This window comes from Parus major, chromosome 2, assembly GCF_001522545.3.
Source record: "Parus major isolate Abel chromosome 2, Parus_major1.1, whole genome shotgun sequence".
In the NCBI taxonomy this organism is placed as follows: Eukaryota; Metazoa; Chordata; class Aves; order Passeriformes; family Paridae; genus Parus; species Parus major.
Window position 1 is genome coordinate 25,161,477 of NC_031769.1, and position 24,292 is coordinate 25,185,768.

The window sequence follows — 24,292 nt, forward strand, 5'->3', positions numbered from 1 at the left end:
AGTAAAAAGCCAGCTGTGAATACCTCATTAACAGAAGCAAATAAATAAATACATATACTTTAAATGCATATTCATGGGAAGAATTGTTCCAGAGAAAAATATATAGAAAACAATTATAAAAAGTCACTGTGTAGGTAATTGAAGCACAGTTACCAGCACTATCTCAACTGTAGCTCACATGGATAGTTGAACCTGTTTATTACAGAAGAAAATGGGTGTAACACTGCCTTTTCTTTCTTAACAAAAAGTCTGGAGCATCAGTATGAACAATTTATTCTTCTAAGAAACAGTGGCTTACTAATGAAATTAGTAGTTAATAATGAAATATTAATATTAAATGGATGTTACATAATCTGTGCAGTATTTTTCATTAAGATAATATTCTATTATAATGACAAAATACTGATAAAATGAAAATGAGAATGTTTAAATGGGCAATTCAACATATTTTTAGAGAATACTGAACTAAATTAAATACTGAATTAAAACTCCTTTACACAAAAAAAGTCTGTCATTTACAAGTTAATTTTAAATATCATCAATAATGAATAAAATATGTTAAATGTAAAAATCCTTCCTAAATCTTCTTTTCAAGTCCATCAAGCAGGAAATATATACATACATATATATGGAAACTGTAAGTGCAGTCCTCTAAAACCAGAGAGGAAATAACAAAGTCTCATACCTTTGAAGATATCCAGAAAGCAAACTGTGGATTTAGAAAGATTTCAGTGTAGAAAATATGTCCTGTAGGTCATGCTGGAAAATATGGATTTTTTACCAAAATAAAACAATCTACAAATAAGTAGCCTATACACTTGTAAATGGCTCTACCTTGCATATAGATATTTTATCTTTTATTGCTGCTGTTTAGTTGGCTAAAGTTTAAACTAAGATAGTTGGGCACTTGGCCAGGGCTGAGCGAGAGACCAAGCCATTATATTAAAGGGACAGTGTCAGGCTGGGAGCACAAGTGCTTTTCCACATTAAGTAACTGCACTTTTGCATTTAAAAAACCTGATTTTATACAACCTACATCTTTACCCTTCACTCTGCCAGTCACATGACACTTGTCTGTGTTAATGTTGCCGCACTGGCTAGATCAGAAATGTGAGAGCAGTACAACATCACTTGCAGGCTAGAACTGAAGTCTGACCTGATGGTTTGAGAGTCTGCCAGGACTGCAGGACTCAAAGGTGGTAACTATATTAGCAATTACAATAATAAAAGAAAACTTAAAAAAAAAAAAAGGAAAAAAGAAAAAATCTTCTCAAGCTGGTTTCCTCAGAAATTCTTCCTACCTTTTAAATCTTCTGAGGCATCAGACACAGACAGGATATCTAAAAGGCAATCATGAAGGCAGCTAGGCAGCTTCCAGAATGTTGCATGGAAATTATCTTTTCTCAATCTACTGGCAGGCTTCAGACTAAAACTGTGTTATCACAGTGTTAAGCGAAAAAAACATGTTAATGATAAGTCTCAAGGAATCATAACATGCCCTGAGGGAGTTAAGTGCAAATGCCCAGCAGAAGGTAGCAGACATCCTCCTGGATAGGCACTGCCTCAGCACCTTGGTCACAGGGGAGCATCACAGAATATCCTAAGTTGTTAGGGACCCACAAGAATGTAGTCCAATTCCTAGCCCTGCATAAGCCAAACATCAAAAATCACACCACGTGCTGAAGGAATTGTCCAATTATTTCTTGAACTCTTACAGGCTTGGGGTGTGACCACTTTCCTGGGGAGCTTGTTCCAGTGCCTGTTCCTGGCTCCCTGGACACACTACCATCATCACCTTGCTGCCAGCCAGGACCTCTAGAGCCCTTTCTAGCCTCTTGTTCCTCAGTCTGTCCTTACATCCAAGGTTATCCCAGGTGCTGAATCTGGGACTTGCCCACGTTAAACTTCATACAAATGGTGGTTGCTGAGCCCTCTCATTTCTCAATTAGAGAATCAATTTCTCTCTGCAGGGCATCTCTGATGGAGTCAACAGCTCCTCCCAATTTAACGTAATCAACAAATTTACTTAGTATACCTTATAGACATGTGTCCCAATCATTTATGAAGATGTTGAAGAGCACAGGGCTGAAGATAGAGCCTGCAGAACCCCACTAGAGACAAGTCACCAGATCACTATAACCCTGTGCCTGACCCCTGAGCCAGTTCCTCGCTCATCACATGATGTGTTTATCCAGCTGTGTGACTGACATTTTGTCCAAAGGATTCTGTGAAAGACAATATAAGAAACTTTTCTGAAATCCAAAAAATTATATCAACTGGCTTCCTTTGATCAACTAGGTGGGTTACCTTGTCATAGAAGGAAATTAACTTCGACAAGCAGGATATTTCCCTCATGAAGGCATGTTGGCTGTGACTGATGATGTCTGTATTGTCCTTCAGGAGTTTTTAATTACTTCCCAGAATAATAATAATCTCCATAATTTTACCAGACACTGATGAGAGACTGACAGATCTGTACTTAATAGAGTCATCATCTATCTCTTCTTGAAAATTTGGCCAACATTTTCCAGCTTCCAGACAACTGAAACCTTTCCAGATTCCCAAGACCATTGAAAAATCATTGAGTGAAGTCTCATAATGCCATCATCCCTTTGAGTACCCTGGGATGAATCCCACCAGGCCCTATGGACTTAGCAGAATCCAGCTGCAGCAGCAAATTCCACATTAGCTCAAGTGGCTGGGATATGTTGACTAGGAGCTTGTAAGTAAGCTGAGTACTTAAGCTTTTAAGTAAGTAGAGGACATTTCCTGCTGATTTCATTAAAATGTTGGTGAAAGGGAAAGAATAGGGAGGAAAAGAATAAGGCACAAGTGACCATTGAACATAAAGAAAGTATCTGTCTTCATTAAGGTCAGTAAAACATCCTTCATGTAGCCTGGGTGCAAGGTCTCTCTATTGATAGACTAAACACTTCCATAAGCACCACTTTCTGCTTCTCCAAGGGTATATCCCTTTATAAGGAGACATTCAACTAGAAATACACCTTTGCAAACACCATTATCTGTTTGTGTGTGTTGTGAGCCATGAGTATGATACGATACGCAACCTTAACTAAATTAAAGGGTGAGACAGGTACTAAGGAACTCAAAGAAATCTTAGCTCTTAGCAAAGATGGAGATAACATTAATCTGTTTCTGTTGCTGGATTTGGCTGGGGCAGAGTTGATTTTCTCCACAGTAGCTGGTATGGGGCTGTTTTGAATTAATGCTGAAAACAGTGCTGATAATTCAGGAATATTTCAGCTGTTGCTGAGTAGTGCTTACACAGGGTCAAGGCCTTTTCTGCTCATCTCAGCCCAGCTGGGAGTGGGCTGTGGATGCACAAGGAGTTGATAGGGGACACAGCCAGGACAGCTGACCCCAGCTGACCAAAGGGATATCCCAGATCATATGCTATCATGATCAGGATGAAAAGCTGGAAGAAGATTGTTTTTGGGGCCACGGCTTAGGGACTGGCTGGGTATGCGTCAGCTTGTGGTGAGTAATTGTTTTAATTTGCAACACTTGTTGGGTTTTATTTCTCTTGCTGTTTTCCTTTTCATTACAATATTATTGTTATTGGTTAAAAAAATTAATAGGTTAATTAAAATAGGTTAGGTAAAATAGATAGAAAAAATAATAAACGTTTTTTCTCTCAACCCATGTGTTTTCTTCTTTTTACCCTTCTGATTCTGTTCCTCCCATCCTGATGAGGGTGGAGAATAAGCAAGAGGCTGTGCAGTGCTAAGTTGATGGCTGGGGTTAAGCCATGACAGGTTCTATGTGAGAGCTGTACCTTTGCCCCATGCCTACACAGTACCACTCCTACACAGATCTGCCAGTCTGTTCATACTGTTAACATGAAATGTACCGAAGGAACATGCTGCTAACAGAAAAAAATCCTACCCATTACCACTGCTCACGCTCTTCACCCTGTTCAAGTGAGGAAGGATTTGCTGGCCCAGCAGCTGCAGCTTCCTTCCAAAAACTTCTACACTGTCTCCTGTCAAATATGTGTCATCTTTCTTGAAGCTAATTTTCTTCATTAAGTAAATTTTGCCTTCATTACACACATGGAAAACAAAGAATTTCAATGGAATACAGATTTTTACACTAAATATTTGTTAGTGCTACAAATGATAATAATTGTTAGCATCCAGCATCTGTTATATTAGAGACACTGGTGATGATCAAATATTTCATTAGCAACAAATTAGTCATACAGATCACTCATACTGTTCACATACTTATTCTTACCCTTATGCACACTTAGATCAAGACTGCAAACAGCTTATCTCATCAATAGCTATAGGGGGGAAAAAAGCCTTTTCCAGCAGATGGCAAGTTTTATCTTCACAGTGTGCCAAAACAGAATTGAACGAATGGATTTCCAGATGTGTTCAAAGATTTCTCACTTTTTTTGGGAATCCTGCAACTATGACTCTCATCTGGCAGAGATCAGAAAATGTTAACACTTATGATTTTTAGACATAACAATTTGACTAGTCAAATATACATGAACCCTGGTAGTTCTGATGCACATGTTATAGTTGGACAGTAATACGCTCAAGTTTGGTTGTATTTCTGTGGCTAGAACATCCATAAATCTGTTACATTTTGGTCTGTAACCGGTCTCTGGAAACAGCCTAAGCTCATCTTCCCTTCTTACTGTGGTTTGGAAGTACAGTAAGAATCTTGACAGTTCCACAACAGGATTGTTGATTTACAATTCAGAGCTTTTTTTTTTTTTTTTTCACTAGTCTTTTTAGTATATATTTTCATAGTTTTGTATTCACTTAGAAATCAAATCTGATGATAGTAACGAGTCCAGATTTACAGCATTGTTTTAACATTAATATTTCCTGCAAAGCTTTTCAGTACAGCAGTGTTCCAATGGCTGCCCTGAACCACATACTCTAAACCAGATGCTCTACATATTCTGCTGCCAGGACTACTGAATCTGTCTAAATCCACCCATTACATGACCATACCTAAGTTCTAGTCTGCAATACAAAGTTTTATCTGTACAACTCGTTTTATGTTGCTAGTGAATTTCAAGTAAAAAAGCCTTTAGTTCCTGCATACATACTAAGTCATCTGTTCTACTGGAAAAATAATGTATAGCTTTTGTTACTGGTACATATCTGCCCTCCTTGAATAATTCCTGCTATTCTCATTACTGAAACTCAAAGACAGTAAAGAAGGAATAAAAAGAGAGAATTGACAAAGATAAGAGAGAGCTTCTGTGTGAAAACAAAGTAAATTATTATTCTGTTGCTTGCAAAGCCACAACTGAATGCCAACGGGATATGATCTATAAAAGTATGAAAGAAGGTGGATATTCTAGAGTACATGAATGTAAAATGTCAGAGGACTTACACTATGGGTCAGTTTTTTTGATGACATCAATCAAAACTCACTGCCTTAAATTTATATTTTTTGCCCTGGTGAGATCTTCACTTAATAAGAATGACAATAATTACTATAAAGAATAGTAGATATTTTGTTCTCTGGCTAGGAGACATCACTAGTAGGTGCAATTTGAAATAAATATTTAAATAGGTTTTAAAATTACTGTTCTTAGAGCTAGATATATCCTGACTTAGTGCCATTGCTATTCATACACTGCAAGCAAAGTCGCGATTACTTGCCTTCTTAAAACCAGATTGCAATAAGTGTATCAAAAGGACCACTTAGTTGCTGAATATTTAAGCTATGAAGAATATTTATGCTATTTAAATCCTGCCCTCTGGTGTATCTACAAGATAATGCATAATGATAGTAATGACAGTGCTTCATACCAGGTGACTCATTCATCATTTATCATTTATACACACCAAGTAAAGGAGGCTACTGTCTGGGCAAAACATTTGTGCCCTTGTAATAGAAGGTGGAAACTGAAGACCAAGATATTAAAAGACTAAGATACAACACTGAGGAGGGAGGATATGTCCTAGAAGAACTGTTTTTACTCCTTAGTTCCTACCTGATCCTGAGATTCTAAATACCCATTTCACACATTCCTCTCTTTTAGATATACAAATTAAGAGGACCAGTACATCACGGGGATCTTCTGAGTACTGCAAAGTTAATGAAAGCTAAAAATCAATGTATTGGCAAAGCAGTATGAACTACTGAAGTAAGTACAGTTCTAGGTTGTCAGAGCAGTGAATGACAGTCTCGTTATGTCCCTTATGTAGCACTGGCCCAAGTAATAAGGTAAATTATTACTTATATTTATACGAAAACAGAGCAAAGATTAAAATGGTAACTGTTTAAAACAGATTCACTTTACTTCCTGGCAGTCCCATTCCTGAAATTCCAGTTTCCATTTGGACCAGGCTCACTTTGTTGTTCCTAAAAAAGACAAACACATATCCCCTACCCCCAAAAGGAGAAAAAAAAACCCAAAAAAAACCACCCAAACCAAACCAAAACCCACAAAACCCACAACACAAAAACCCATCCAAAATTCCAATTTAGAATTATTTGTGTAAATGTTTTACTTCATTAACAGCTTAAAGCAGAGATGGCCAAATGTGTAGCCATTACATCATCCACTGTGTAGCCATTTTGTGGCTACAAAAAATTCTCAGCTTGAATAAGGACTTTGGTCAGGCTAAGTAACATAGAATATTCTTAAAAATCAGCATATCTAATTTTCAAATTCTTTAAACAATCCTTTGTAAATCCTCTATGTTTCTTCTTAACATATGATAGAGCTCAAGAGGAGTTCTCTCTCTAACAGCCTACAGTGATCAAAGCTGAAGAGTTGCCTTTCATTTCATGAGTTTTCCTAGAAGAACACAAGCTCTAATATATAAAAAGCATTGTCCTCTGTCACATATTTCCCCTGCTCTATCCTTCTAAAATTAGGATTTTTTTCATGGGTTACCTTTGGACTTTGAACACTCAAACTTTTCAATCCATTTGGTCCAGGTATTCTTTCAGGAGCCTGGATACACTGGAAAGATTAGTTAGGACACTAATTCCTAAACTTCCACAGATCAGTTTTTCAATTAGTAGTTACCTTCAGAAAAAAGTGAATGTACCTGTGAAATTCTTGCTCTGTTTATTCCAATTCCCCTTGCTCCCAACTCCAATGCATCCCACTGAATAATAAATACAGCAACCACCACTAACATTAATGGAGTAAGTGAAACCAGAGTTTTTTCACTCTTACCCAAGCAGTTGACAAAGGCCATTCTGCCATCAAAAGAAGAGTCACCTTCCTTACTTAACAGGCTATTTATTTTGAATGCCTCAAGTAATGAATGACCAAGGTGAAAGACCTGGTGGGCCAGCTAGACCTACTGTATCCTCTGAACCCTTTTCACCCTGAAAATAAATGACATTTGAATACAGTAACTTGCATTATGTTTTTAACAGGAAATTGTATAAAATTAAGTTATAATCCCAACATATACAAAGAACAAAAGTGTGCTCTGTGCAAACAAAATAATTTTCAGTAGAGTACTAAAGGCTGGAGGAAACAGTCTTGCAACCTGTGCCTACAGCTTCAACAATCATGCTGCTGAATCCATATAATTTGGAATATTTACAAAGATACATACATTTTACACTGACTGAGAGGTTTGAACTCCATCTTCAAACTCCCTATGTAATGAATGTTTTCTTCTCTTACCAAAAATCAGATAAAGCAATACTACCAGGTATGCATCATGGCAGGGAGAAGTAGAACACTATATCTGAAACAGTCTGCTAGGTTTCATCAAATTTCAAGTTTAAGTAATCATAACCCAAACAGGTAGTAACATTAAAAATGGCAATGACAGAATATATACTTCCTCTTTTTCAGTAAAGGGGAGAGCAGCACTAGACTTAGATAACTAAATTAATAATTGACATGACAAAATAGTAATTAAGCCCAGTGTTAACATCACATTGCAGTATATAAAAGTCCAGTAATATTTCGGTGTTACTGTATTCTTGAAAAGATTTAGTTATTTTGGCTAGTTCCCCTTGGCCAGACATGACACAAACACAACAAATCTCAGATTAACACAAACTAAACAAAAAAGCCAGCCTTCCAGGAATCAAATATGAAAAAGCATAACAAAGTTTTAGGGAAAAAAGAGCTTCCAGTTAATAACAAAAAAAAATATTAACTAGCCTTGGTATAACTTGATCTCTTATGAATTTTAATTCTTCTTTAACAAAGAAAGTTCAAAATGGAGCTTTCACTGTTCAAAATCTCCACATAATTTAAATTTCTTAAAGAACTTGAGACTTGTACATAGAGCAAATTTGGAGTACTCTGCAGTCAGAGCAGAGAAAAAAAAAATATGCATCATCCATGAGGAGAAATTGCTAAAAATAGTTTGATATACAACAGCGTGAAAGCAATTTTTGCATATAAATTCACATTAGAAATAAGAAGATCTTACAAGGAATATAACAGGAACTGATCAGAAGTGCAGGCAACATCTGAGAAGCCAAAATTTGTAGGATTAAAATGAGACTTGATGAAAGTCAAGCTGAATTAGATCCTTAATGATTTGGGGGTTTAAATGCGTAAATTTATTTGACCATATCAATTACAAGAAACAACAAAATACAAAAATCACTTGTTATGCAATGGTGATGAAGAGATTCACCTAGAATCACCTAGCTACAGCCTCAGAACTAAACAAATATTCTGTATTATTTACAAATAAAGATGCTGCTATCGGACAAAGATGCAAATGTGGAGACAGCTACCTGCAAACTAAAAGAGTAAATCAAGGCATGGAAAACAGAAGCAAAGATCCAAGAATTAAAAATGTTCAGAAGCTTTAGAGGAGTTCACAAGCTCACTACTGAAATAGTGCTGCAGTATTTATTTTGAGATCAACATAGAAAATAGAATTTCTGTGTTTGGTGAATGATATGAAACATCTATGTCCCAACAGTTCATGTAACAGTTCTGGTAACTGTGACATGGTCTCTCGGGTTGTAACATTATTTTGTATTCTGAAACACCAAATAGCTCTTATGTTACTACTCATTTTGTACCTGTCATTGTAGCAACAGAATTTATTGTTTCAAAATACCATCTTTCATTTTAAAATTTCTCAGAACTCTCTTGTGCCAAAGACACAGGAAACAGCTCTTCTGCAGCTTTTGTTAGTAGTATGTTCAGACCATCATTAGGACTCAAGAAATAAGTAAGATGTCAGATAGTTAAGCTGCTGATTCCCTAAAAACTTACCCTTAGGATCAAAGTTAGATGATGTGATTATATGCACTACATTTATAAATGGAACTCCCATACTTTCACATGGAAAAATGTTAGGAATACACAAACTGAGTTTCATCTTTGTTATAAAAAGAACCACCGGGCGATTATTTGAAACAGATGTGAAAAAAGTCACTATGTTCCACTTCAACGGCAGCAGAGGAAATGGAATAATGAAAATGAAACAGATAAGCATGAAAATCCAGGCTGCCAATTTTGCTTTTTATATATGATAGAATACTTAATCTGAATTACTTTTTTATTTCTCCACACACTTTGGTCTATTTTATTTATCAAAAAAACTGCTGAACTCTTAAAGACTTCTATTATTAAGGGAAAAAACAGCTGGTTTTACAAGGAAAAGTGCATTTTAAATTAAAGGAATATTACAATGAAATCTAAGAAAACTAGTTGTTGCAGCACTAAATGACATTTGTGGCTTAAATTAATGAAGACTCTGAAAATTTAGCACATAAAATGTAATTTGTAATACAAGTTCTCCACTATGCTTAGAGAAAAGAAAATACAATAGACATTAACACAAATGATGTTCAAAGCCACTCCAAACACATTTTATGTGTATAAACTAAAGAGATTGAATACATGCAGATTATTGAAAAGATGGGTGAGCAACGACTTATCATACATTTTCTTAAAAATGTTTTGTTAAGTTATAAAAACATAGGAAAGGCTATTAAAAATTATATGCTGTAATTAAAAAGAGAAAGTAGGAAAATATTTAACAAGGAAGCCAAAGCATATGTATTTCCTTTCTTTTAAGAAAAAGGAAGTAAGAGAAGCAGCTAAAGTAAGGAACTAATGTCCCAACTCCAACAGTGCTGAAGAAAAATTTTTAAATGTGATATTTAAATATTTCTAGGCCAAATATCACTGTTTCTATCTGAAGGAAGTTATTCTGAGAAAATCTGAAATTTTCCAATTAGTACTCCGTTTAAAATTTTGATTACAGACAATTTTAAACAGCATTGAAAACAAAAGAAAAAAGGTAGAAGTTCACATCTCCATGGCTTGTAGAAAAACAGGTTATAAAATCTTAATCACATAGGAGTGAGGAAATATGTATATTTTTTCCCCAGGTAATTTATATGTAAGAAAACTTTATCACTGTGCCATCAAATAATGGGAACATTTGCCCAGAGATGGTATGTAGTCCCAAAACTCCATGCTTTGGCTGTTTGAGTAGGTCCCCAGAAACAGGGGGGGTAGAATTAGATTGGAAATGAGGGAGAAATTCTTTACTGTGAAGGTGGTGAGGCACTGGCACAGGTTGCCTAGAGAAGCTGTGATGTCCTAACTCTGAAGTGTTCCAGGCCAGGCTGGACAGGGCTCTGACCAACCTGGTACACTGAGAGGTGTCCTTGGCAGTGGGGTTGGAATTGATACCTTAGGATTTAACTTTTATATTTTTTCACATATATGTAATCCTGCAATTCTTTAGTGTATAACTCTAAACTGCATGTAGAGCGTGAGTTATAGCTTTCCCATTTTGGTCAAATGAAAATTCCTCTCCAGGGCTGGGAATCAAGGACACCTTAGTGTTTCAGGCCATGCGAAATGTAAACAAAAGTGAGTTGGGGGAGGTCAGGGGGGGGGAGAAATGTCAAACTTGGGTATGACTTCATTACCTGAAGCTGTAATTCGATTAACCCCCAATATGCAAAGAGACCAAACTTAGCAAAGTATGAAAACCCGTGACCCGTGGTCCATTTTTGGGTGTAGTCCCTGGGGGAGTGGGGTCGTCTGCCCTAAATGTACCCGGGGGCCCTTCAATAAATATAACCGCTTTTTATGCTCTTAATTTTGTCGAAAGGCTTCAGAATGAGATGTCCTTTGTGATCACAGAATGTTTCGGGCTGGAAGGGGCCGCAGTGGGTGCTCTGGTCCAGCCTCCCCGCTCCGGCAGGGCCATCCTGGAGCCCATTGCCAGGAGCGCGTCCCGAGGGCTCCCGGCCCGGCCCGCTCGGGGACGCTGAGGCGCCGGGGACGCTGAGGCGCCGGGGACGCTGAGGCGCCGGGGACGCTGAGGCGCCGGGGACGCTGAGGCGCCGCCCGGGCCACGTGACCTTCCCGCGCGCCAATGGGAGGGAGGAGCGCGGGCCGGGGCCGGAAGCGCGCACTGCCTCGCCCAGCGGAAGCGCCCTGCGCGGACGGTGCTTCCGCTTCCCCGGCGCGCCGGAAACCCTCGTGCGCTTCCCGTTCCCCTGCCCGGGCGGCGGGGCCGCTGGCGGCGGCCGGGCTGGAGCCTCCCGCGGGCTTGGTGAGCGGCTGCCGCGCCCGGGAACGAACGGCGGGAGGGAGGGTGGCCGTCTGTCGGCTCCGGTCCGCTCTTGCGGCCGTCTCCGCGCTCCGCGTCTCCTGGGAACGGACTGCGGCCGGGAACCCTGCACCCCTTCGGAGGCGGGCGGGGGAGGGGGTGATGTGCAGGCACACAGAGGCGGCCCAAGTGGAGTAAATAATGCTGTTTTTTCATACCTCCCGATCTTGCATGTCTCTTTTCACAATAATATCAGAGCGATTTAGGATCTGTGGGGTCTCCTTGTCTGTAGGCACGTGTAGTGATTCTGGGCATGCAGGTACCGAAAGTGTAAAGGGAATTTTGACAGTAATGTGCCTATTGGGATGTTGCTGGAGCAGATACGAACGGAGACAAGGTAGCATTGGGGCAGGTGATGGGATTAGGAACTGTACAGTAAGATGACAATTTGAATTTCTGTTGAAGTCTTCCAAGAGAGAAAGCCTTTCTGGCCTATGGAGCGGGCTTTAGACAAAATGGACAGACTCTAGTTTTTGTCACTTAATGTTTTTTAATTAGGCAGGGAAATGGTCTTCTAGATGTTTGAGGGAGTGGCTTTTTCTCAGCGGCACACCCACGTATCCTGCCACAGCGCATCTCGGGTAATGTCTTCTTGCTTAATCCTGGTGTGGAGTTTGTAAACAAAGCAAATGCTGTTGTCATCGGTTTGTAGGTGGGCATGTTGGTTCTGTCTCAGTACATACATACCAGCAAAAACAACACGTGCTGTGAGGAGAATGCTTAATTTTAATGCATATTAATTAATTTGGCCTGAAATGTGTTATGAGTTAAACTCCTGGGCTAAAAGTAATTTGATTTTGTTTGTATAATGATGATTTCAGATTGAAAAAGAACTTTAGTTTTGATAACGTTCCTACAAATTATTTTCTCAACAGTTTCCGTATGCATGGATATCACCTGAATCTTCTTAGCAGAGCTTAAATTGTGTGTCAACTTTACCCTAGCCATGAGTGGCTCCAAACCTGATATCCTGTGGGCACCACACCACGTTGACAGATTTGTTGTGTGTGATTCAGAGCTGAGCCTGTATCACATTGACTCTGCTGTAAGTTCAGAACTCAAGGCGGGGTCCTTGCGGTTGTCAGAGGAAACTACGGCTACACTGCTGTCAATAAATTCGGATACACCATACATGAAATGTGTGGCTTGGTATCCCAAGTATGATCCTGAATGTCTCCTTGCTGTTGGACAGGCCAATGGCCGAGTGGTACTTACCAGCCTTGGGCAAGATCACAACTCAAAATCTAAAGATTTGATAGGCAAAGAGTTTGTTCCCAAACACGCTCGGCAATGCAACACCCTGGCATGGAACCCACTGGATAGCAATTGGCTTGCTGCTGGGTTAGATAAACATCGGGCTGACTTTTCAGTACTGATCTGGGATATCAGCAGCAAATATGCCCCAGAGACTGCAGTTGCTACAGAGAAAGTAAGGCTCTCAGCAGGAGATGCAGAAGCAGGCCTGGTAGTAACAAAACCACTATATGAATTAGGACAGAATGATGCTTGTCTCTCTCTCTGTTGGCTTCCACGGGATCAGAAGCTGCTGTTAGCTGGAATGCATCGAAATCTGGCTATATTTGATCTTAGGAACACAAGCCAAAAAATATTTGTTAACACCAAGGCTGTCCAAGGAGTGACTGTTGATCCCTATTTCCACGATCGTGTCGCTTCCTTCTATGAAGGCCAGGTTGCCATATGGGATTTAAGAAAGTTTGAAAAGCCTGTTTTGACCCTGACAGAGCAACCAAAACCCTTAACAAAAGTTGCATGGTGTCCAACAAGGACTGGGCTGTTGGCTACTTTAACAAGGGATAGTAATATTATTAGACTGTATGATATGCAGCATACTCCCACCCCTATTGGAGACGAAACTGAACCAACAATAATTGAAAGAAGTGTCCAACCATGTGATAATTACATTGCTTCATTTGCCTGGCATCCCACAAGTCAAAATCGAATGGTAGTAGTGACTCCCAACAGGACTATGTCTGACTTCACTGTTTTTGAAAGAATTTCTCTCGCGTGGAGCCCAGTGACATCCTTAATGTGGGCTTGTGGACGACATTTGTATGAGTGTACAGAAGAAGGAAAGGCTAGTTCCTTGGAAAAAGACATAGCAACCAAAATGCGCCTCAGAGCTCTGTCAAGGTATGGTCTTGATACTGAACAAGTTTGGAGAAATCACCTCCTAGCTGGAAATGAAGATCCTCAGCTGAAATCGCTTTGGTACACTCTGCATTATATCCTTTATTTTATTGTAGGTTTTGTCCTAAGGAAGTAATATACCTTTATATGTAAATCACTTACATAAAATGCATTAAAGTCTTTAAATGCAATGCAGCATCCTGTAAATACTTTGTATATGTTAACAAGATGTGACTTTAATTTTTTTAAAACATTTAGTGGGAAAAATTAAGCTTCCTATACATGAAAATACTTATGAAGCAGTATACTGAAGATATGGATCAAAAACTTACAGGAAACAAAGGTCCCTTAGTTTATGCTGGCATTAAATCAATTGTGAAGTCATCTTTGGGTAAGAATGCTCCAACTTTGCTAAGTATTGTTATAGTATGTTTGCAGAATGATGCACTCATGGGTATGTCTTTGGCAATTGTTCAAAGTGGTTATTTAAAAACATCAAAACAAAATATTTCTGGTTGTTTTTTAATAATGTAAGTTAACAGTAATTTCCAGAGGTTTCAGTTTTCTTGGAAAGTCAGTAATTATATAAGCATAGTATCCTCAGAAGTAAATTTTTGATTTCAAATGTTTGAGTTTTGTCTGTGGCTCTAAGAATTCTTGCTCCCTGCATGACATATTTTTCAAAGCTCCACATCAGGGTGTAGTTCTAGAAAGGTGACTTTGCTGTAGTCACTGCTAATGTATTAGGTACATTTGTACTATTAAATTTAAGTAAGCTGACCTGTTCTGAGGTGGTGATCGCCCCTGGTTTGTCGCATTCTGCCTCTCATGCTCGCTTAAATTTTTCTTAGTATAATTTATTATTTGAATATTTATTTCTCTCTTCAATATGTCTTATTAATAATTATGCTTCTTGGAGCAAAAAGTGAGTCTTCAGTGGTGGGAAAGCTTCTAACACATTGATGCTGGCTGAGAACTGGTAGAGCAGGTGCTTGACCGTGCATTATATATTTTCAATTTGAACATACTTAGAACTATCGAATGGAACAAGTGGTAGAAGAAAGAAAAAAGACTGAGGAATATGTGACAAGCTTAGGTGCATAATTTTTAGCAGATCAAAATAATTTTGTGCATGCTGCTCCTTACTGTGGAGTTGTAAGCAATGTTGAAATTCTAAAATGCAATACTCAGCTTTTGTGCCCTGCTTTATGATTGAAGTCAAAGCTTTGTGTTGTGATTGCAATTGAAACTGTGATTGAAGCATAATTTATTTCCCATTTCTAGGAACTACAGAGAACCTCAGGCACAGCAGGAGTGGATCTGATAGACAGGCAGATATTATTCAATATCTGAGTGAGGAGAGATCTTTGGCTTTGCAGCTCTGTGGGTGGATAAAGAAGGGAACAGACTTAGATGTGGAACCTTTCCTAAATTCGTTGGAACAGGAAGGAGATTGGGAGCGAGCTGCTGCTGTAGCACTTTTCAACTTGGACATAAGGCGAGCAATACAAATTCTGAATAAAGGGGCTTCCTCAGGAAAAGGTGTGTATTGTGTTTAGTCTTTTATTTTGGCACTCTATGACTTTAGTAGATTTTTTCTGTTAACAGAATTATGGAAGCTGGTATGGAAAATATGCCTGTTGTATTGTAAAATTGTTGCTTGAAATACTTGTATTGGATATTTGACAAATCCTGATATTTCACTCATCAGACTACCATATGACATACTGTCTGTTTAAAATAGATCGTATATTGCAGAATTTCCTCCTGATAAAGCCACAGAAAGACATATGTTCAGAACTAGTGGGATTCTTTTTACTTTAACAAAATTGCTGGGGGTAAGAGTGTCTGCTTTCCACAAGGAGGGTTCAGAGTGAAGACATGCTATTTTCAAATTCAAGACTCAAATTGAACTTTCTGACAGAATGGATATTTAGATTAAACAGATCTCAAGTTTTTTGGAAACTTCTGAGCTTGAAACTTCTATATAAAATTGTCATCCTCCAGCTAGGTCTGTTGAATAATGTCTGGATATACAATACTGTTTTTGCACTCCTTGTGGATATGGCTAATGATAATGACAATCTTTTATGATAGCTATTTCAAAATACAAGTAGTGTGATGTTGTTTAAAGAGGCTGTCATGCATGTAGATGCTAATTTACCTGAACAGATGTATTTAAAGCAAAATCTGTTATACATGATAGCGTATGCAAGTTAATTTAGTTAGTGTTAATTCTGCTGCATTTTGTGTTGCATTTTGTGTTGCATCCTGACAAATCATTGTGTTTCAAGTGGATGCTTTCATTTACAGGTTTAACTGGATTTTTTTTTAAGTCCTTGAATAATATTGTTTCATTGATTGCTTTTCATAAATCAGGTGATCTGAACCTTAATGTAGTAGCAATGGCTCTATCAGGCTACACAGATGAGAAGAATTCACTCTGGAGAGAAATGTGCAGTACTCTAAGACTGCAGCTGAACAATCCCTACTTGTGTGCTATGTTTGCTTTCCTGACGAGTGAGTCTGGTTCATATGATGGTGTTCTGGTGAGTAAATTTCTGTCTGTTAGGGTAAAATTTCTTTTTGCAATGGGAGCGCATAGATACATGCATGTATGTAAGGGGAGTCCTGTATATGCCAAGAATTAATCAAATTAAAACCTATTATTTTATCTTGGTGCTGGCAAATAGCCTATCTTCCTGCAGAAGAGACATCTCATATCAGTGTATGTTATGTTAGTGACTAAGTCATGCATGAATGGCCAAAATATTGATTATAGTTAACACATTTTTTAGAGGGATTTTATTTTTGGCATGGAGTTATTGAACCTCTAGAAATACGTTATAAAAATTTTGTAAGCAGTGGGAAGAAACAGAAGAGATTAACAATGGAATTGCAAAAAGTAGACTAAATGCAAGGGAGCTTGCAGAACTTTGATCAAGCTATATTTGCATTGAATTATATTTTATTTTCCCTTGCTTACTTGTTAAAATAATTTCACTTTGTTCAAACAGTAAATAGAGTAGTTCCAGGTCTTCAGAAACTGATACAGAAAAGCCATTTAAAGGGCAAACTAAATCTTTAATCAAGAGATACTTTGAGCCTTTGGAGGAGTTAATGGACTTGATTCTTGGTTAGAGAACAGTAGACATACTTGATTCAGTAGGAATTATTTAGCCTGTAATGCAGCAGAATAATTGGTCCAAAGCTGTTGAAAGTGAAGTTGTCATGATTTGATGCTCTTAGGGTAAGGAAAAATAAAAATGGTTAGAATCCCAAAGGAGAGAAACCTGAATTTTTTTTTGTCTGTCTTTGAGAGAGGGTATTGTTGTTCTCTGGATATTGGGTAGTAATTTTATATTTTTTATTGATGAACTGGCAACTCACACATGACAAGGTGCTGTTTGTAGGTTTTAATTTAATTTTTCTTCAGTGAGACCTGTTGAAGTCTGCATGAAAAATTTTGCCGAGCGCATCTTGTTTTGACAATGTCAGTCACAATTTCTAATCTGAGAATATCTGAGGGAAAAATATGGGTATAGTTAAGTGTGGGAATTAATATAGGGAAGTATTTTTTTTCTTCAGTGTTGCATCTAGCATAATGGTTAAAAAGCAGAAAGTAAATATTGATACACTGCTGGACCTCAAGTGTTAATATATCTCTGAGAAATTAGTTTTGAATGTTTAGTTTTTGTTTGTTTGGGGTGTTTTCATTGCTTTGTTAACTCTTGTTTCCAATTTAAGGAAGGAATGGAGTGGTTAGGCTAGTTATTTTGTAAATACAGTAGACGGAACTTGGTTTGTTTTTCTCCTGCCTATGGTCTGGGACTCCTGGCTATACATGCTGGAAGTACAAAGTCCTCTACAGAACTTGCATAGTTTATTTTGGCAGAGTTTCATAAACCATCTAGGATGTGTTGTACCAGTAGATTGTTCCCATATCTGCAGTCTTCCTCTGATACCTGTATCTGACTGCAGACAAGTAAGCTGATATTTAGAGTTGGCCTTCTTCAGATGTCACATTTTCTTTGTACACAATCAATTTCATTGTATCAGTTAGACAGTAGTGCAAGTGTTCTGATTTTTACAATGTGTTGGAAAAATGGAAACATTTATCTGATGTTAGTTATCCCCATTTTTCTCTCTAAAGTATGAAAATAATGTAGCTGTACGAGACAGAGTGGCATTTGCTTGCAAGTTCCTCAATGATGCTCAGGTAGGTTTGTGGTGGCACATTTAAGCAAACTTTTAAACTGCGCTTTATTCAGAGGCAGAAGAAAGTCTGGGGTAGAGGGGTGAACAGTGGAAATAGTGAATCATGAGTGATTGGTTTTTCTTATCTCAGTAGTATATAAGATATGGAATAATCTGGTTTTTACTTTGCGCTTTCAGCTTAATTTTTGATTTGGTTGGTGGTTGGTTTGGGGTCTTTATTGGTTTTGTCGTGGTTTTGTAGGTTTTTGTGAGTATTCATTACATGGTAGTTCAAATGCAATTGTGTTAACTGTACACCTGGTTTACTGGAGACTATTTCTATTTATTCAGTATTTATTTCCAGGTGTTAATGTTCTCTCAAATTATGGTTTGGTTTTGCAGCAGAATGTTCTATTTTAAATTCACCAAAGTGTTCTAAGAATACATAACCTCTCTGCTTGCATTTTCTATCAAAAAGCTTAAAGTTTGTTTATAAACACTTGATTTCATGCAGTGTCATATGATATAGTAATTTAACTTCTTCTACATAACATCCAGCAAGCAATGCATTCTGTTAGCAACAGGTGCTGTTTTTACATATATTTATATATTTTTTCATATATATATTTTTTATAGCTCAACAGGTTTATTGAAAAGCTGACAAATGAAATGAAAGAGGCTGGCAACTTGGAGGGCATACTATTAACAGGGCTGACAAAAGATGGAGTTGACTTGATGGAAAGTTATGTTGACAGAACTGGAGATGTCCAGACAGCAAGCTATTGCATGCTACAGGTGAATGTTTCATTCCAAAATAAATTTTATGGAGGAAAACTAAACATAGTTTCTTTATCAGGGTAGTGTTGAATCTTGTGAACTAAGAAGTATTTTTTATATTAAATTGGAACAATTGGTTGTTTAGGTTTTTTTGGTGGAGTTACTTGAAACTCAGTGTTAAGTGGTATTTGTCTTCACACTCTCTGGTTGAGATAGTTTGAGGAGATGGCAGGGGAAAGAGACTAAAGAAAATCATAATCCTTTTCATTAGCTGAACTGGGAATACCCATTTATCTGCTTATTGCTGGTGTGTTTCCTGATGTTTTCAGTATTTTTTTTGCTTTCAGAATTTTGGTAGAGAACTAAAGTGAGGTTTTTTGTTTGTAGGCTTTGGGTTTAGATTTTTGGGTTTTTTTTTAATAATGGACTCATCTCGGCCCTTACACAGTAGCAGCTATTGCCAGTGGTGTATTTAACTGCATATGCAATCATGACAGTGATATAGATTGTGATACATGACAGAACTTTCAAATCCTTCATCTCACAGACTTGAGTTTTTAAGAGAACATGGCAGCACAAGTATTTTCAACCAGAGAGAAACTGAAGAAAACATTTATCAAATTCACATTACAATTTAATGGAAAATTCATCTTCAGGATAAATGACGCTGTATTATTTCTTGCATCTTGTAGTACACTTTGTAAAGCCTTTTTAAAAAAAAAATGTTGTCTTCAATGTATGGCTGACATCTTTTCCTGCCTACTTTAGGGTTCTCCATCAGATGTACTTAAGGATGAAAGGGTTCAGTACTGGATTGAGAACTACAGGAATCTTTTAGATGCTTGGAGGTTTTGGCATAAACGTGCAGAATTTGATATCCATAGGAGTAAGCTGGATCCTAGCTCAAAGCCTTTAGCCCAGGTAAATATAAATCTTCTATGAAATATGACCAGTCCAGAAAGGAACAAGGCATGTACTTGTATAAAAAAATCCCTTGCTGTCATATCTTGGTTTTCATGAGGATTTATGTGCAAAAGAAAGATTTCAACTTAGTCTGCCCTAAAAAAAAGGAGGTGTCACTTTTTTTTTTCAAATAACAGGTCTTTCAGAAACTGTAACCTATCAACACTTTTTTTTCTGGGGAAACTGGAAACTCATCTGATTTTTCTCTCTCACATACTGAAAAATGAAATCAGAGATGTATCACTCAGCTGAATTCAGCATCAGGGTGAGACTGATGCTGAAACCATGGAACTAGTTCAGATCGTTCTTGTTTTAATTGAAAAAAATCTCAAAACTGTTTTGAAGCCCTTGAACCTGAAACTAAAGTGAACAGCAGCAACTATTCATTATCAGTTCTGAGCATACACTGACCCAAAAACTAACGCCCTGTCCAAATGCTATCTTCTTAACATCTGGTGGCAGTTTCAGCCAACATGGTCTTACTGTGGCACCTTTTATTCTCTCATGTCAGCTAAATATGTTCATTACGAGCTTTGGGGCCTGGGAGTTTCTGAGGAAAACTGGTTTTGAATTAATTTATCAGTCACAGCTGTTTAAGTAGAGTTGTTCCAAGTGGGAGGGAGTTTACTGCTCCTTCCTCTTTATGTTGTTAACATAAATAGCCCTAAGGAATTTAAAATATGTGCTCCTTGGTATCAAGTCACAACTTGTGCAATGAGGGGTAAATAATACTAGGATAATCCTTATGTTGGGGATTGTAGTGTGAGTCATCTGACTATAAGGAGGGACAGACCGGACTTTAAATAGTAAGTAGAATAAACTTAATTTCTTCCATTACTGAAGATACAGCTTTTATTATCTTAAATAATATCTTTCAAAGTTTTATAAGTTATGCATGTTTTTATGTGTTTTTGAAGTTAGTGAGCATCATTAAGGCCTACTTCTCAGAGCTGTGTGCCTCACCTATAAGCCAAGATGTTAAGAATTCCTTCACAAGTAGCCTTGGCTTTCCAGGGCACTCTCTAGAATATCTGGTAAATAAATGTTAATTAGCTTGAATGGATTCACTCACAGGTGTAACAAAACGGGAACCAAACCAAAAAATTAATGGGCATTTGTTCTCTTTAGGTGTTTGTGAGTTGCAATTTCTGTGGAAAATCAATCTCTTACAGCTGTTCAGCTATTCCTCATCAGGGGCGAGGTTTTAGCCAATATGGGGTCAGCGGTTCACCAACCAAGTCAAAAGTTACAAGCTGTCCTGGTTGCCGTAAGCCCCTTCCCCGCTGTGCACTTTGCTTGATAAACATGGGAACACCAGTTTCCAGCTGTCCAGGTATGACACAGTGGGTTTTAGTTATTCAGCTACAGTACTAATTAGAGGCCAAATTAGCAGGTCCTATTGAGAGATCTTCTGTTGCACTTTTTTTCCTATGTGCTTATACTGCAAATATTCATAATTTTGAAGGGAGAGGGACCAAAATTGAGAACTTGTTTACATTCCATCTAATTTTTTGATGAAATCTTTGTTTCAGTTCTTAAGGGTCAGACGGTATGCATGGCTACTTGGTTCTTGCAGTTTTCCATGAGATTGTCAGTGAAATTCCATGGTTGGACAGATTTAAAGATCCAAGTATTGTGGGGATCAGTATTGTGACTGAAAGAAATGGGGAATGCATTTTCTTGAGATGAATTGTAGGCATGCTACACAAATCTCTGAATGTAAATGAATTTTTAGCTGGAAGAGGAAGAGAGGTGTGGTGTACTTTCTGTTACTAAATGCCTTTGGCTTGGCATTATATAATGTCTAAATGAAAAGGATTTTGACATATTTTTAAGTCAGTCTTATTACAGAGCCATGAACAGCTGTAGAGTTGTCATGTTTATTTACCTCTTCTCATTCTCACTGATCTTTGTTATGACTTTTATATTGTACTTGTTCCAATTCATAACTTAGATTTTTGTTGATTTTTTTTTTCTAAAGCAGAAGATTTCATGTGCAGCATAACAGGCCTATAATTCACTGGAATATAAATCAATTGATAAGGCATAAATCACCATTGAAGGAGATTCTGTTTGTAAAACTTGCTTAATATGCAAGTTTAGCATATCTCTAAGATGTGAAGCTACAGCTTTGCAGTCTAATTCTTTTTTGGCATTCTTCCAGGTCTTAATATTTTTACTGACTTCTATTTTAAAATCAGGGTGTTTTTTCACATACTATTATTAATTTCAAAATTGTTTTAATGGTGTTGCTGGGACTGAAATATAAATGAAGCGTAGTGATTTACAGCCATATTTGTGGGGGTGGGTTTGCCTCTGGACAGGAGGATCCAAGTCAGATGAAAAAGTGGATCTTAGCAAGGACAAGAAGTTAGCCCAGTTCAACAACTGGTTTACTTGGTGTCACAACTGTAGGCATGGTGGACATGCTGGTCATATGCTGAGCTGGTTCAGGTAAGTTGATGCTAAAATTTTGTTATGTCACATGTGTGTTCTGCACTGAGTAGAACATGTCTCCTTCCTTGTATCTATCATTATAAAGTTTAAGTAATAAAACTGAACTATATACTGAGTTTTTCTGAAATTCTATAACTCTGCACGTAGTTAAATGTATAACTGCAAAATTATTTTACCTGGTTTTTTTTTTTTCTGTTTTTTTGTTTTTTGTTTTTTTTTTTTGGCTGCTGTTATTTAGGGACCATACTGAGTGCCCAGTTTCTGCCTGCTCTTGTAAGTGTATGCAGCTGGATACAACAGGGAATCTCGTTCCAGCAGAGACTGTCCAGGCATAAATACTGTTAGAAAATGTGTGACTCTCCAATGGGTGTCCATCATAGTCTAAACAGATATTTTAGACAAAGGTAATTTGTGACTTACTGTGAAAAAATAAACTGCTATCGAAGTAGTAAAATGACGTGTGTATGACTGTGCTTGGTAGAAACAGGTATTCCTGAAATGAGCCTCTAGGTACAGTGTGTGGCCCTTATTCAAAGGACTGAAGAAAAGGACTCCTGGAATTGTGGATTCTTTGGATTTGCTAAAATCCAAAGAAGACCTTTATTAAAAAAGTTTTCAGGATAATGCTGGTTGGTCCCAAAGCTGAGTCTATACGCTGTGAAAGCAGACCTTCAAAATAAACACTTGAAGGAAAGATGACAAAGTGATGCTGTGGATTCCTCTGTTCATTGTTTGATCACTCTTTTGTATGCAAATGATCATTTGTTTCCTTGTAAGTTTATGCAAAGTGCCACTGCTAACTGTCTTCTTAAGAATTTATTTTAAAGAAAAATCAATTTCTTTCTGTTTCCAGGTTTTGTTGATAGTAAAGCAATGTCTTTGCAATTCAAGTTCTTACTTAACTAGGCTACATATCTAGCTGCTGCAAATTTTAATGCTAAAGAGTTTGGGGGCTTTCTCTGCTAGGGATGACTGTATCCTAGAGAAGAGTTCCCCGAGAAGTCATGGGACTGTTTCAGTGCAGAGTGCAGGTAAACTACAGGAGGTTGTATCTGATGAATTTTAAACTTAGTACTGTGAAGATCTGAAATCTCAAGGACTGGAGATTGTAAATACCTAAGTTTTAAACAGAGCGCAGAGTTTTGACTAGAAAAATATTTGAAGACTGAGATAATCAGCATTTCCCTGTAATTCTGAAATATACTGGGCAGTGTGGAATCAAACTGTATAAATCCTGCTTCTGGTTACTAGTGGGCACCCATCTGCTCCCAGTTTTAAGTAATTGATCAGAGTACTTCTAGATGTGTTACCAGCTGGAATTAAGGTTCTTTATTAACTTGAGAGAGCATCAATGATATTTTGCTAATACTGTGCTAGAAGCTAATTGGTATTGTTGTCCTTGACTTTGTAGGCAACAAAATTCACATAAATTAGGGAAAAAAACCAAACCTGTTTTAAGGTGATGTGATAATAACATCAGTTTACTTGGTGTGTGTTTATTTACCGTATATGAGTTATTCAACACTTGTGTGCTATGAAATACTAAATGGAATGCTAGCAATAAACTGGTACTGTTTTTGCCAGGACTGTGAAAATTGGTGTTTTAAAGAGAATATATTGTAATATACCACTAGTTCTATATGCTCTAGTGTAGTTTCAAGAAGATAAAATGTGGAAATGTTTTCTGTGGATGTACAAGATTACATTCAGAACTTCGGGTTATATTTTCTGAGTTAGCATTAATGTTGTAATACATCTGCTGCATTTATTTTAATCTAAAATTGGCAAAGATCGTTTTTTAAGTTAAAAATCTAAGAGGTACTTGATATTTCTAGGCATGGGAAAGCAGGTTTTTTTGTTTGTTTGTTTTTTTTTTAGAATATTTATTTCTCTTTCCAGTATTTTTGCACACTTCACATTGCTGTTGAAGAGCTCTTCAAAATGTTCTCCATTTATATATGTAAACTGGGGCTTACTGTATGATACCCTATTTATATAAATACAGGCAATAAAGGTTTTGGTTTATGTAAATGAGGATTGGTAAGTGTCAAGTGTTTGTTTTTTATTCTTGTGTAGTAACATTTAGTAAATTTTCCTGATAATTTCCATGTGGAGGTGAATGCAACTATCAACATATAGTGTCTCCTTTTCTCATATGAAGAAAATTTATCTATAAT

At 37.4% G+C, this 24,292-nt stretch overlaps 2 protein-coding genes across 8 annotated transcripts in view; one reads left to right on the forward strand and one right to left on the reverse strand.

The window, feature by feature from the left end:
* The window catches only part of COL28A1 (collagen type XXVIII alpha 1 chain), a 66,382-nt gene extending 59,154 nt beyond the window's left edge, over positions 1-7,228 (reverse strand). Inside the window, exons 1-3 of one of the 2 annotated variants that reach the window (XM_015620162.1) lie at positions 7,184-7,228; positions 6,896-6,964; positions 686-759 (exon numbers count right to left, since the gene is read on the reverse strand). The gene's annotated coding sequence lies outside the window, so the exon portion shown is untranslated. Of the gene's footprint in view, positions 1-685; positions 3,530-6,895; positions 6,965-7,183 lie in introns of those variants that run through there. The other variant, XM_033511857.1, reaches the window with a different exon arrangement.
* Positions 7,229-11,393: 4,165 nt separating this feature from the next.
* Positions 11,394-24,152, forward strand: MIOS (meiosis regulator for oocyte development). 6 transcript variants are annotated; one of them, XM_015619696.3, is made up of 11 exons: positions 11,394-11,516; positions 12,449-13,816; positions 14,014-14,112; positions 15,006-15,263; positions 16,101-16,270; positions 17,875-17,940; positions 18,555-18,713; positions 19,464-19,616; positions 20,787-20,991; positions 21,983-22,112; positions 22,354-24,152. In XM_015619696.3, exons 2-11 carry the CDS (start codon positions 12,520-12,522, stop codon positions 22,448-22,450), a joined length of 2,634 nt encoding a protein of 877 aa, XP_015475182.1. In that variant the 5' UTR covers positions 11,394-11,516; positions 12,449-12,519; the 3' UTR covers positions 22,451-24,152. The 6 variants fall into 6 exon arrangements, with proteins under 6 accessions (XP_015475182.1, XP_033367749.1, XP_033367750.1 ...); XM_015619697.3 differs by lacking the exon at positions 11,394-11,516 and adding an exon at positions 12,066-12,154; XM_033511858.1 differs by lacking the exon at positions 17,875-17,940.
* The last annotated feature ends 140 nt before the right edge of the window (positions 24,153-24,292 follow it).

Excerpts from the sequence above, each read along its gene's own strand:
- MIOS (XM_015619696.3), top strand. The coding sequence starts at position 12,520 with ATGAGTGGCTCCAAACCTGATATCCTGTGGGCACCACACCACGTTGAC. Across the intron at positions 17,941-18,554 it reads AGTTCCTCAATGATGCTCAG|CTCAACAGGTTTATTGAAAA; the intron begins GTAGGTTTGTGG and ends TATTTTTTATAG. Across the intron at positions 22,113-22,353 it reads CATATGCTGAGCTGGTTCAG|GGACCATACTGAGTGCCCAG; the intron begins GTAAGTTGATGC and ends GCTGTTATTTAG.